Here is a 13,943-nt window from a genome sequence, read left to right as displayed (position 1 = left end):
TTCTAACTAAGTCTTTTAAGATAAGCTTGCTCAAGATAAGCACTAATCAGTATGAGGTCTACTGGGGCCTGTTCTCCTGCTGACTTAGAGTGATGGCATAATGATTCCCTACATTAATTCTGGTGGGAAATGTACATGCCCCTTGACATAATGAGATGTGATCCTGTTCATAAAAACATGCCTGACTGTGCTACTCTGCTCACTAAAGAACAAGAAGAGAGAAATTAAATTCTAATAAATCCTGCCCATCTCCAGACAGGGGAGTCAGGTCTTGGTGTAAACCATTCACAGAGATAATCTAAATTTTGTAAGGGGCTCCACTGTCAGCCTCATGGGTTCCCATTTCTGCCGTCCCTATTATGGCTGCACATAGTCTCATCCTTGCCTGTATCTCTGCTCTCATTCCTTTACCTCCAGGGCTGCTGGAACAATGTGTATAGTAGGGGTGCTGAGAGCCATTGAACCAAACTATAAACCCTGTATATGATGGAAATTACTTAAAACCAACACCCCTAGTTTTCAGCATCTATGTACCTCCCTCAGGGCCGGCGCAACCCATTAGGCGACCTAAGCGGTCGCCTAGGGTACTACAATTTGGGGGGTGGCGACCGCGGCGGTATTTTGGTGGCAGGACCTTCCGCCGCCTCTGTGGGGGGCGGCATTTCGGGGCAGGATCTTCCACCGCCTAGGGCAGCAGAAAAGCTGGCGGCGCTCCTGACCTCCCTCCTCCAAATCCTGCTCCTTGCTCCCTGTGGTCATCCTAACTCTCTTGGCTTCCTGCTCCTTTTGTCTCCTTTCCACATGCTTGGTTTAATGTCTTTTGTTGTGCTGTCCTTACCCTCAACAGTTTCCTGCCCTATCCACCAACACGTTTTCCCTTTCTTACCAACTCATTTCTAACCCTTTCTTTACACCTGCTTCTGGAGGAATCCACTCTTGTTTTTCTTTCCCTGAACTGTTCTTTCTTGTCTTCCTCTCCTCTTTCCTCTCCAGGGTGTATGGTCTTGGGGTAGGGCCCATGTATGTGCTTGTAAATTGCTGTGTATGCTTGTGGAGCTATATAAATTATTTTAAATAATAATCAGATCTAAAAGAGAACAAAGCATGTGTTCCCTTTGGTGCCTGGACACAGGAGCAGATGTATCTCAAGGTCACAGCTGCAGGGTCACATGCTGGTTATCTTAAAAATAAATGCACAAAAGTAGAGCTGACAGACAATTTTCTCATCCCCTTTATGTTTTTTATTGTAAAACTATGTGGGCAGCTTCTATTCTGCCTGGTGTCACTATTGGAACTGGGTTTGTGATAGCCGGGATGAGAGTCTCCTGGTAACTAAAGGGGTGGGGTAGAGACAGAACAATTTGGGAGTTTTTAAACTCCTGCTATGACCAGTGATTAATCCTTCTAGAGCAGAAAGGAACTATAGATGTATGTATATCTCCTAATATGTGTATGTATATATATATAAAACCTAGCCATGTTTAATTTTTCACCTACAGTTACTTGAAAATTATACATACAACTCCTTCTGTTAGATATTTGTGAAATGCATTTTCCAAACATTCCCAGAACTCTCTGGGGAGTCTGCTTCCCTCCATGTCCATCTCCTCCCTCCTCCCAAAAAAGTTGTGAGCCATTTTTTATTTTCCATAAACGTTAAAAAAAATTCAAATTAGTTTTCCTCTATAAATACTTTGGACAAGCTGATGCCATTTGGGAAAGTTCACCGTTGTGCATGCTGAATGTTTTTCTATTGTTGGGTTGTTGTTTTTTTGTTGTTGTCTAGGAAACTGGTTTGGTTGTGATGACTGATTTAGTCAGTCTAAACCACAGACAGAATGGAGGCATGTATACAGATGAGGCCGTGCCAGCCTTTCAGCCTCACACTGGGACACTGGTAGCTACCATGCATTCTAAGATTGTACCCAGGTAACATTGTGTAAGGTTTTGTGTGTGTTTGTAATTCACACTGAGTACAATATTTCTCACAGCTCTGTTTTATCAGGAAACTCCTCAGGTTAGTCAAAGGGAGAGAAAATTGTGAGAGTGTCCAGAAAGAACTAACAGAACTAGGTAACTGGACAACACAGTGGTAGATGGACTTCAGCATAGACCCGTACAAAGTAATGCACCTTGGAAAGACCTGTTAAACTCCTTGCACACACTGACTGGCTCTGCATTAATTGTCGCTTCTTAGGAAAGACAACTCAACATCATTCTGGACAGTGGGGACAGATAACAGCTCGGTTTGCAGTGGGTAGTTAAAGCAAGCGAGATGCCAGACTGTATGAAGAAGGGATGAGGGAGTAATATGGAAAGTATGATAATGCTGTAAATTGACAGTATGTCCTCTTGGATGTTGCACTAAGTGCTGATCCCCCTCATATCAAAATAGCTTCAGGAGACTCAGAAAACATCCAGAGGATGATAATGGAAGCAGTTAGAGGCATCAGGGGAAGGAAGAAAGAAGGGGACTGTACAATGCGAGGATGCAGAGACAAGGACTAGTCAATGTGGCAAGGGAACGGCTAGAGGAGATATGGGAGTGGAAAAATAGTAACTACTACAAAATAGGCCAGTTTGGGGAAGCCTGTCTGCCCCCTTTCCATAACCTAAGAAAAAGAGGATGATCGTTGACATTAAAAGATACATGTTATTTGTCTTCTTTCAGCCTCTTTGCCTGGGGATTGGGGTAATTGTATGAAAGAACTCGCAATTTATTCTGAGCTAATGGTTTTATGTATTTTATTCTTATACCCAGAATGTTTTGATAGGAACATTGTTATATTTTAAAAGAAATAAATAAGTGTGTGTGTGTGTGTGTGTACACATAAATATCTATATGTATTTCCAAATATAACAATGTACCTATATATAATATATATGGAAGACCCAGATTCAATTCCCTGCTTCTCCACAGACTTCATGTGTAGCCTTGGGTATATCATTTAGCCTCTCTGTTCCTCACTTCCCATCTGTGAAATGGGGATTCACAGGGGAATTGTGGAGATAAATACATTACAGATTGTGAAGCACTTTGAGATCTACTGATGAAAAGTGCTATATAAAGAGAGAAGTATTATTTATTATTACTTATTATTTTAAATAATATCCTACTAGTGGACCCTTGGTTTGTCTAATTGTGGTGATTACCATGCTCCTGGGTCAAGATATGAGCTGTATTCAAGTGATATCATTAATTTATTTATTCTTCTCTTGTAACCCTCTGTCTCATTAAAATAGTTTATTGCTGAAGATTTATTTCTTGTTTTAGAGCAGAGAAGAAAAAAAGAACATTCTTCCCTGAAACATGGATTTGGCACTGCCTCAATGTCAGGTATCTATGGGGAACTTTTCTGCTGGTATCCAGTGGTTTGTGCAGAATCCTGTGAAGATTTTAGTTCACCTGGAGAATAATGTCCCTACATGACAGTCTCTGCCTCACATAACCCTTTAAAACCAACTAAGTGCTGCAACCATATCCTCTGACTTTTACCCGTACTTTCCTCAGAATCTGTTCTTTATAACAGAATCTATTCCCCAGATTAAAGGGATAGCTCAGTGGTTTGAGCATTGGCTTGCTAAACCCAGGATTGTGAGTTCAATCCTTGAAGGGACCACTTAGGGATCTGGGGCAAAAATCAGTCTTTGGTCCTGCTAGTGAAGGCAGGCGGCTGGACTCGATGACCTTTCAAGGTCCCTTCCAGTTCTAGGAGATAGGATATCTCCATTTAAAAAAAAAAATCTATTCTTGAAGCTTATTGCCACACCTGCGGTCATAACTGTCTGCGACAGCAATGTCTTCCCCATAGCAACTCACCATAGTGTCATAAACGGAGGATTCTAACTGCAGAGAGGGAACAGCAACCAGGGACTGCCATGTACATTTCTAGCTTTTGCCCACTCAGTGCCAGTGGCCAGACTGACTTGCAGATACACCTGGGATTTAATCACTAGTGAAATTTACTAGTTAAACACATGACACTATTTGTTGGCTATAATAACATCTCTGTGGATCATGCACGTAGGTTGTTCACTATAAAGTTGTGCTGCACTTGTCAAAATGTCGTCTGTGAGCCACTGGTGGCCTGCAGAACTCTTTGCTGGTGATCTGCAGAGAGCTACTGGATCACATGGTAGTAGGTCTTTGTTTCAATTTGTTAACGTGTGTTAAAATAAAGCTAAAAACACATTGAGTACTTCCCTAGTATTAATTCCTCATGTGAACAATTGCTGCTGTTGCCACGGGAATGTTATGCAAATGTGAATGCGAGGAGAGATGGTTTGCGTTATTGTTAATGGGGTGAGAGGTTTCCATGAGACAAGCTCTCTACTAGGATGTGGTCCATCCTATCAGGATGCTGGAGTAGTGTGAGACATCATTCAAAATGTGGGCAGCACTGAGCATCTCTAAGGAGGAAATAAGTATTGACTATAAAGCCTAATTCAAGAAAATTCCTCTGCCCATCCACCGGGATGTGCAGGGTCACAGAAGGTCATTTTTCAAGGCTCCCATGGATTACTGTGACAAGAAGCCCAAATTGATGTTTTTTTAATTTTTGCTGCTTTCTGTGTGTGATGTGTTGAGATATCGCCTGGACAGCTGTGTCTCTAAAGTCGTTGCTCAATATTGCTAAGCACTAGTGAGCGCTCGACATTGATTTAGCATGTCAACCTAACACTGCACAAAACCCCTCCTTTCACTTTCCATTTTGTGTAGGGGTATCCCCAAAATAATCTAAACTCATTGCCCAGTAAATTACAGCCTGTTTCTGGCACAACCAGTGCCACAAAAATTAATAAATAGATGACTAATCCCTCCCAGAGGCAGGAAAGCTTGGGATAGGAAATGTGAGGCAGATTTTCAAGGGCTTCTCCAAGTTTGAAAGTAAACTTCACTCCCAGTGAATGTTTATAAATTAAATTTGACAGGAATTTGCAGCAAGTGTATTCAAATCTGTTCAATTGAGCATGAAATATGCTTTGTAAAAATACACAAAGAATTCCAGAAGTGCCTGTTTGCCCCAGCCTGCTGAAGCCCAGTTAATTATAAGTGGGAGACTGTGGAATAAAAAGATGCAGATTGCATTTTCTCCCCCTCATTTCACTATAAATAACCAAGTCGAACATTGGCTGATTTCCACTCCCTTGAATATTAAGAATTTTTTCTTCTATCATTTATAATTAAAATATACACTTCTTAAAAAAGAAACAATGTCTAATGTCGACTTCCCAAACCGATTCTAAAAATTCCTAGAGCCTAGTTGAAGTGTCTAATGGCTGGAAATATGTGTATACCTTGGCCCCTCGCCCAGAAGAGTAAGTGCCCTCATGTGTGAAAATAATATGTTAATGCTGGTTATGGGCTGAAATCCCAGTGGAAAGAACATCAGCTGCAACAAATTGTCTGGTTAAAGAGACTGGAATGTTGCCAGCTCTGAAGCTGGGATGCACTTCCGCTGATTCTCCAGGGCTATGGTTTATGTTGCAGGTACCAACTTTCCAGCTCTTATTATGGTTGCAAACTTTTTATTAGACATTAAGAAAATAATGTGCTTGAAAGAGGTTAAAATAATATGGAACTGCTGAGCCAAGTGAATTTCCCAGGCTCTGAATAATAGGAAGGTCCCTGTGCTATTCTGTGTAACTTGATCTGGAGAGCTGTCTTCACAGGACAGGGCACTAGAGACTGGCAGACCATAGCACAGGATTACCAAGGACACACTGAGTCTAGGTTTTCTTGATTCATTTGTTTTGTGTTAATGTTTCCCTGTTGGGATTTCCATAGAGGCTCCATGTCTGCAAAATGCTGAGGGGATCTGGCAGCAGGTGAAGCTTCCTTCACTTCACACATCTGCAATTTTTAATTGATTGTTCAGCTCAGCGTTGTTCTTGTTTCTTTGGATACCTAATTCTATTGTGAAATCTGGCAAATATGATCATATTATTTAACTCAGTTAACAGGCCAGTATTTTACTGGCACCATCAGTTAGGTTACCAGTTAAATATTTCTGATAACTAATGGATAGAAATAAATATTTACACAAATATTACTATATTAAAGAACAAAACTATCCAATCAGATAGCAGCTTCAATCAAGAGATAATCTCTCATTCCATTTTACAATATCTTTTTGGATTTGGCTGCTTTTTAAGACCTGCGTGGTCAATGCAACTTGTTTAAGTGTCTGCTTAAGAACTCAAAGGACTCTTCTGATGTAGGGCTTTTACTGGACCTTTGTTTTTCTCTCTCTCTTTCTTCAATGGCAATTGCATGACTGCAACAAATAGAAAAGTAACCTGAAATCTGTCTGTAGCCTTGGTCACTTGTGTAACACGCATTAGCTAATCCAGTTCCAGGAACTTCCCAATCCCATTAATTGCTGGCTCTTTTCTGAAATGAAATGTTTCTTTCTTTTGAAATAAAGGTAATTTTAAACACCCAAGTTAATGCAAAGCCCAATTTAACTTTTAATACTTGGAGTCATACAAACCAATACACAATATTCTGCCTCATTTCCTAACTGTGGTGTTAACACAGCATCATAACAAACGATTTAAAAGCTGTTTATAAGGAACATATTAAAATACATGCTTCATCAGTTTTAAAAATTGGCTAGCCCATGCGGAATAGGAGAGTGTTTAACTCTTTGTACTTAAGTCTCTTCTGGGATATCCCCAGTGAATCAGCAGGTATCATGTTGTGAAAAGGCAGTATGACATGCGGAGGAGACCACCTGTGCTTATTCTGGGGTCTCTCTCACTCTTTCTCCTAGTAACATGCCAGCTGACATGTAGGTTCTTCTCAAAAGGTGCTAGAACTAGCAGCATGTGCATCAGGCTCTGGGAAGGAAATAAGAACTCCAGAGAGAGCCTCCTTCGGTGTGTACTTGTAATGGCACCAATCATCTTGCTAACTGAGCCATGAAATAGCTTTTGTTCTTGCTTTAGAAGAAACTGTCTGTCCGTCCTTTCAGTCATGGCCAAAGCTCCTTTGTGGGAGAAAGGGAGTGAATGCTGCAGGATGATGTTGAATCCTGATTTTAACAAAGCATGAAGAATGTTAGATGGCAGAATACTGGGACGGACGCACTGTGATACACTCGGACACAGTTCCCGATGTGGCACTGTACATAGCAAATATAACAGGTTCCAACAAAGACTACTTTTATTTCACTATTTGCTGGATAAACCAATTTACTCCTTCTCTTTCTTACTTAACACAGACCTTGGCCTCTAAGGAAAGTGATTCTATTGCCAGGGAGCAAATGCCTGTAAAGCTTTTAATCCAGGAAGGATTTAGAAGTTAGATGCCATGTTACCAACTGTACTGCATATTAGCGAGTAACTGCTCACCTGCTCCATGCACATACAGCTCTTGGTTACAGCAGAGGTTCCAAAAGAGCTGACCTCTAGCAAGAGGAGAATCCAGCTTTGCAGCCTTTGATCTCCTGGTGTACAAAGCGTAGCTGAAAGCCCTGACACTCCTGAGTCATATATTATACTATATTATGAGCTTGGATTGGGAGGGAATTCCCCAAAGTGTTTAGCTCTGTGAGCTTGAGCCATGTTCAAATGTATCTCATTGAGCTGGACAGCCCAAGTTATTCCTTTATTCTTTTTGGCAGTGATGTATCAGGAGAAGCACAGCTGCATGTGGAAGTGCCTGACTCAATCACTACATGGATAACAGAGGCTGTGGGCCTGTCTGAGAAGAAAGGGCTGGGACTTGCCAAACAAACAGAACTGAAGACATTTAAACCTTTCTTCATCGATTTCACCCTGCCCTATCATGTCATCCGTGGGGAGCAGACCAAAATCCCTCTGACTGTCTACAATTACCTGGCTGTCTGCATAGAGGTAACAGCATCTTTTTTCTTTCTTTTTTTTTTTTTTAACTCATTGCCAAGACACTGAATTTGGTTCTGTCATCAAGGATCATGTTCTAGGTATGATGATTGCAGATTCATGGTCAGTAAGGCATTTGGATGCCATGAAGATGAGTGCAATATACATACTGAGAGAGAAGAATGTATTAGTTTGTACTATTAGTGAAAGTAGCTGCTTTATTTTATTTACTTTTGACAAATGCAACATCCTGAATGGTCCTTGCAATACTTTAAAACCCAAATAGTGGAAAAGTCTTTGGTAGATTATCAGAAAATTCCCATTGAAGCGTGGGGAAGAGCTTGATTCTTAGTTACAAAATTGCTTTAAGTAGTTTACCAGAGATGAGATGCCTGCTACGGATGGACATTTGCGAACCTCTCTTTCCTAAACATACTCTTTCTGGCTCCAGTGCTCTTCTACAATCATAAGCCAGATATAGATGGTTAGATTTAGAAATGAACATACACAAGTAAAGTCAGCATATATACCTTTACATTTTATAAAGTCACTGCACTGAAGCTAAATCTGCTGTTTAAATCTCCTCTAAGAAATACATTTGATTCATGTGATATGTTTGTTATGTGTTTGTTGAACATGCTGTGATATTTGGGTTTTGTGTCAGTTACTGTCATTATTACTAGTCTGATTTGCATCAAATGCAATTAAATAATTGTTTTCACAGGTTCATGTGAAGATTTCAGTTCCAAAAGGCATAAAGTTTGTTGGACATCCTGGGAAACACCATCTGACAAGAAAGAAGTGTGTGGCCCCTGGAAAGGCCAAACCCACCTCCATAGTTCTGTCCTTCAGTGAGCTTGGACTAAGCAACATCACAGGTACTGTAGAGTTATAAATCCTTCTGTGCTGGAGTGCCTGATGGAATTTTGCAAAGCATTTCCCTTCTCCTCACTGCAGAAGATCCCCTCAGGTTCAGAGCTAGCTGAATCATTCACTGTGAATAATACTTCCTGCAGATTTAGCCCTTTTTTCCTATTTGTGAGCTGATCCCAATTTTCTACAAATGGATCCTACATTATCTGATGAGGTTCAACAAGGACAAGTGCAGAGTCCTGCACTTAGGACGGAAGAATCCCATACACTGCTACAGACTAGGGACCAAATGGCTAGGCAGCAGTTCTGCAGAAAAGGACCTAGGGGTTACAGTGGACGAGAAGCTGGATATGAGTCGACAGTGTGGCCTTGTTGCCAAGAAGGCTAATGGCATTTTGGGCTGTATAAGTAGGGGCATTGTCAGCAGATTGAGGGACGTGATCATTCCCCTCTGTTCGGCATTAGTGAGGCCTCATCTGGAATACTGCGTCCAGTTTTGGGCCCCACACTACAAGAAGGATGTGGAAAAATTGGAAAGAGTCCAGCGGAGAGCAACAAAAATGATTAGGGGACTGGAGCACATGACTTATGAAGAGAGGCTGAGGGAACTGGGATTGTTTAGTCTGCAGAAGAGAAGAATGAGGGGTGATTTGATAGCTGCTTTCAACTACCTGAAATGGGGTTTCAAAGAGGATGGATCTAGACTGTTTTCAGTGGTACCAGATGACAGAACAAGGAGTAATGGTCTCAAGTTGCAGTGGGGGAGGTTTAGGTTGGATATTAGGAAAAACTTTTTCACTAGGAGGGTGGTGAAGCACTGGAATGGGTTACCTAGGAAGGTGGTGGAATCTCCTTCCTTAGAGGTTTTTACATCAGGCTTGACGAAGCCCTGGCTGGGATGATTTATTTGGGGATTGGTCCTGCTTTGAGCAGGGGGTTGGACGAGATGACCTACGGAGGTCCCTTCCAACCCTGATATTCTATTCTATGATTCTATGATAAGGATTCACTGAGGAGTTTGTGTGAACAAACTTCTGGCTATTCCCTTTTACTTCACTTTTTGTTATTTGTGATGTGTGGTCACCTGTTGTGTTGCGTAGTTACTGATTGTATGACTAAAAATTTAAAATAGGAAACTAATAAATAATCCACAATCCTATACACCCATTCAAGCAAATAATCATTGGTGCAAAAATTCATGAATCTTAGAATTAGTAAAGACTTTCCCCAATACCCAGAGGTTGTCCAAATATTTATGGACTGAGAATAATATGACCCCACAACTAATAATGACTTTTATTTATAGAACACTTCTTGTGACCTCTACTCAGTTTAGAGCAATCCTGAATAGAGAAGTGTTTTAAGATGTTGAAGCTCCTGCTAAATTTAAATCTCTGCTTCCTCTTTTCTTTCTTTTACTTAGCAAAAGCATTTGCTTATGGTGGAACAAACTGCTGCCAGGATGGGATGCAGACCCTGAAGAATGGCAAGCACTCAGAGGACAATTACTTGGACAAAAGGACCCCAGTTGGGATAGACTATGTCCGGAGTAGTGTTATTATTGAGGTAAGAGGACATGATTCCATAACAATTCAGGAAAAAAACTAGGTGTCACTGGACAGTTCAGTGAAACTTTTAGTTTAGTCAAAACTAAATGGATTATAAGGAACTTCAAGGCAAGGTGATTTAGCAAAGCCAGGTGTGACTGAGCCACACAATGACAGATGAGATTAATTTAAGACCTGTTTTTGAGTACCAATTGATCAAATTGTTCCTTTTGATGTGGATTATCTTGTATTTTTCTACTATTATTATTATATAACTGCAGTGCTGAGACCTTACAACTGAGAATGAGACCCCATTGTGCTGGGTGTAAGAGACAGACTCTGCCTCAAACATTTTACAACATAGAATATGGGAGAAAGGAAAGATTATTATCCACATTTTTAGAAGCGATTAAGTGACTTGCTGAATATCACACAGGGAGTTTATGGCAGATTTGAGCCCAGGCCTCCTGAGTTCCAATCCAGTGCTTTAACCACAAAGCTGTCCATTCTCTCCAGTCTGCACTGAATTTAATCTATCACTCTGCTAACCTGTAGCCTAGTTTTATTAGGTCATAGAATCATAGAACTGGAAGGGACCTAGCGATGTCATCTAGTCCAGTCCCCTGCACTCTAAGTGTTTGCAGGACTAAGTATTATCTAGACCATCCCTGACAGGTGTTTGTCTAACCTGCTCTTAAAAATCTCCCATGATGGAGATTCCACAACCTCCCTATGCAATTTATTCCCGTGCTTAACCACTCTGACAGTTAGGAAGTTTTTCCTAATGTCCAACCTAAACTGCCCTTGCCGCAATTTAAGCCCATTGCTTCTTGTTCTGTCCTCAGGGGTTAAGAAGAACGATTTTTCTCCCTCCTCCTTGTAACAACCTTTGATGTGGTTGAAAACTGTTATGTCCCCTCTCAGTCTTCTCCTTTCCAGACTAAACAAACCCAATTTTTTCAATCTTCTCTCATAGGTCATGTTTTCTAGACCTTTAATTATTTTTGTTGCTCTTCTCTGGACTTTCTCCAATTTGTCCACATCTTTTCTGAAATGTGGCACCCAGAACTGGACACAATACTCCAGTTGAGGCCTAATCAGCACGGAGTAGAGTGGAAGAATTACTTCTCGTATCTTGCTTACAATACTCCTGCTAATACATCCCAGAATGATGTTTGCTATTTCTGCAAAGTGTTACACTGACTCATATTTAGCTTGTGATCCACTATGACCCCCAGATTCCTTTCTGCAGTACTCCTTCCTAGGCCGTCATTTCCCATTTTGTATGTGTGCAACTGATTGTTCCTTCCTAAGTGGAGTACTTTGCATTTGTCCTTATTGAATTTAATCATATTTACTTCAGATCATTTCTCCAGTTTGTCCAGATCATTTTGAATTTTAATCCTATCTTCCAAAGCACTTGCAACACCTCCCAGCTTGGTATTGTCCGCAAACTTTATAAGTGTGCTCTGTATGCCATTATCTTAATCATTGATGAAGATATTGAACAAAACCGGACCCAGAACCGATCCTTGTGGGACCCACTCGTTATGCCCTTCCAGCATGACTTTGAACCACTGATACCTACTCTCTGGGAATGATTTTCCAACCTGTTATGCACCCACCTTATAGTAACTCCCCCATCGAGGTTATATTTCCCTAGTTTGTTTAAGAGAAGGTCATACGAGACAGTATCAAAAGCTTTACTGAAGTCAAGATATACCACATCTACCGCTTCCTCCCATCCACAAGGCTTGTTACCCTGTCAAAGAAAGCTATCGGGTTGGTTTGACATGATTTGTTCTTGACAAATCCATGCTGACTGTTATTTATCACCTTATTATCTTCTAGGTGTTTGCAAATTGATTGCTTAATTATTTGCTCCATTATCTTTCCGGGTACAGAAGTTAAGCTGACTGGTCTTTAATTCCCTGGGTTGTCCTTATTTCACTTTTTATAGATGGGCACTATATTTGCCCTTTTCCAGTCTTCTGGAATGTCTCCCGTCTTCCATGACTTTTCATAGATAATTGCTAATGTCTCCTCAGTCAGCTCCTTGAGTATTCTAGGATGCATTTCAGGCCCTGGTGATTTGAAGACATCTAACTTGTCTAAGTAATTTTTGACTTGTTCTTTCCCTATTTTAGACTCTAATCCTACCTCATTTTCACTGGAATTCACTATTTTAGATGTCCCATAGCCACTGAAAATTGCAACAAAGAAGTCATTAAGCACCTCTACCATTTCCACATTTTCTGTTATTGTCTTTCCCCCCTCATTGAGTAATGGGCCTACTCTGTCCTTGGTCTTCCTCTTGCTTCTAATGTATTTGTAGAATGTTTTCTTGTTTCCTTTTATGTCACTAGCTAGTCTGATCTCCTTTTGTGCCTTGGCTTTTCTAATTTTGTCCCTATATACTTGTGTTGGTTGTTTATATTCTTCCTTTATAGTTGGACCGAGTTTCCACTTTTTGTAGGACTCTTTTTTGAATTTTAGTTCATTGAAGATCTCCTGGTATTTTGAAGATCTCCCTTTATAGTTTCTCACAATCCTCTTTAATCTTTACTAATTTAAGTAATTGTGTGTCATCTGCAAAATTTTGCCACCTGGTTGTTCACCTACTTTTCCAGATCATTAATGAATATGTAAAATAACACTCTTCTTTTCTTGGTAGTCCATCGAATCCGATGATGACAAATCTGTGCAGATCATCAGTTGTTGGTCTTATGGTGTGCCCTCTGGTGACTGTACAAGCCAATTCTATAGGTGCACATTTTGCTGCAGATGGTGCATGGGAAGTTCGCGGGCAGTGGATTGTGCGCTGCTGATGCTCTGTGACATCGTTCGCGTGCCTCTTGTAGATGCCGGCAGCGGTCTTCCTCAAAGGTGATGCAGGTATTTCTGACTGTTGCACGCCACTGTGTTCTGTCACTGGCGGCGTCCTCAAGGTCCCTAGGTTTGATACTGCTGTAGTGCAGATTGGCTTTGATGGTGTCCTTGTAACGTTTCCATGGACTACCTATATGCCAGATGCCCTGGGAGAGCTCACCATACAGAAGCTGGTGGGGGATTCTGTTGGCATCCATGCGGCTGACATGACCGGTCCAACATAGCTGTGACTTCATGATCATCATTTCGATGCTTGTCATCTGAGCTCTCTCGAGAACCTCGAGAATGGGCACTTTGTCTTGCCAGCGGATCTTCATGATGTTGCGGAGGCAGCGCATGTGAAATGCTTCGAGCTGCTTGATGTGACGCCTATATAGTGTCCATGTTTCGCACCCTTACAAAAGAGATGAAAGAACAACAGCTCTGTACACAAGCAGTTTTGTTGACATCCGGATATTATGGTGATTTAAAACTTTGACACGCAGACAGCCAAGTGCCTGGCTTGCTTTGGATATTCGTGCATTGATCTCATTATCCAGTGATCCATCACTGGATATGACACTACCCAGATATTTAAAGTTCTCCACTACTTTCAGCTGAGTGCCGTCGATGGAGATACTTGGGACAGAAGCATTTGATCCAGGTGCAGGTTGATGGAGCACTTCTGTCTTTCCGAGGCTGATAGTTAGTCTGAAAAGTTGCGAGGCGTCAGCAAACTAGTTGACAATGTGCTGAAGATCATTTTCAGTGTGAGCCATGAGGGCCCAGTCATCAGGAAAGAGTGCC

The 13,943-nt window shown here is 41.2% G+C and overlaps 1 protein-coding gene across 5 annotated transcripts in view; it reads left to right on the top strand.

Annotated features, from left to right (window-relative positions):
* The window catches only part of CPAMD8 (C3 and PZP like alpha-2-macroglobulin domain containing 8), a 100,135-nt gene that overhangs the window by 26,745 nt on the left and 59,447 nt on the right, over positions 1-13,943 (top strand). For all 5 annotated transcript variants that reach the window (XM_034754950.1, XM_034754951.1, XM_034754949.1 and 2 more), the window contains exons 18-22: positions 1,787-1,929; positions 3,275-3,337; positions 7,629-7,860; positions 8,573-8,726; positions 10,145-10,287. In XM_034754950.1, the coding sequence (XP_034610841.1) occupies positions 1,787-1,929; positions 3,275-3,337; positions 7,629-7,860; positions 8,573-8,726; positions 10,145-10,287 (735 nt within the window). The remainder of the gene's footprint in view (positions 1-1,786; positions 1,930-3,274; positions 3,338-7,628; positions 7,861-8,572; positions 8,727-10,144; positions 10,288-13,943) is intronic.

Source organism: Trachemys scripta, chromosome 22 (genome assembly GCF_013100865.1).
Source record: "Trachemys scripta elegans isolate TJP31775 chromosome 22, CAS_Tse_1.0, whole genome shotgun sequence".
NCBI classification, from domain to species: domain Eukaryota; kingdom Metazoa; phylum Chordata; order Testudines; family Emydidae; genus Trachemys; species Trachemys scripta.
Note: the sequence above shows the minus strand (reverse complement) of the source record. Positions and strands in the feature narration are given on the sequence as shown.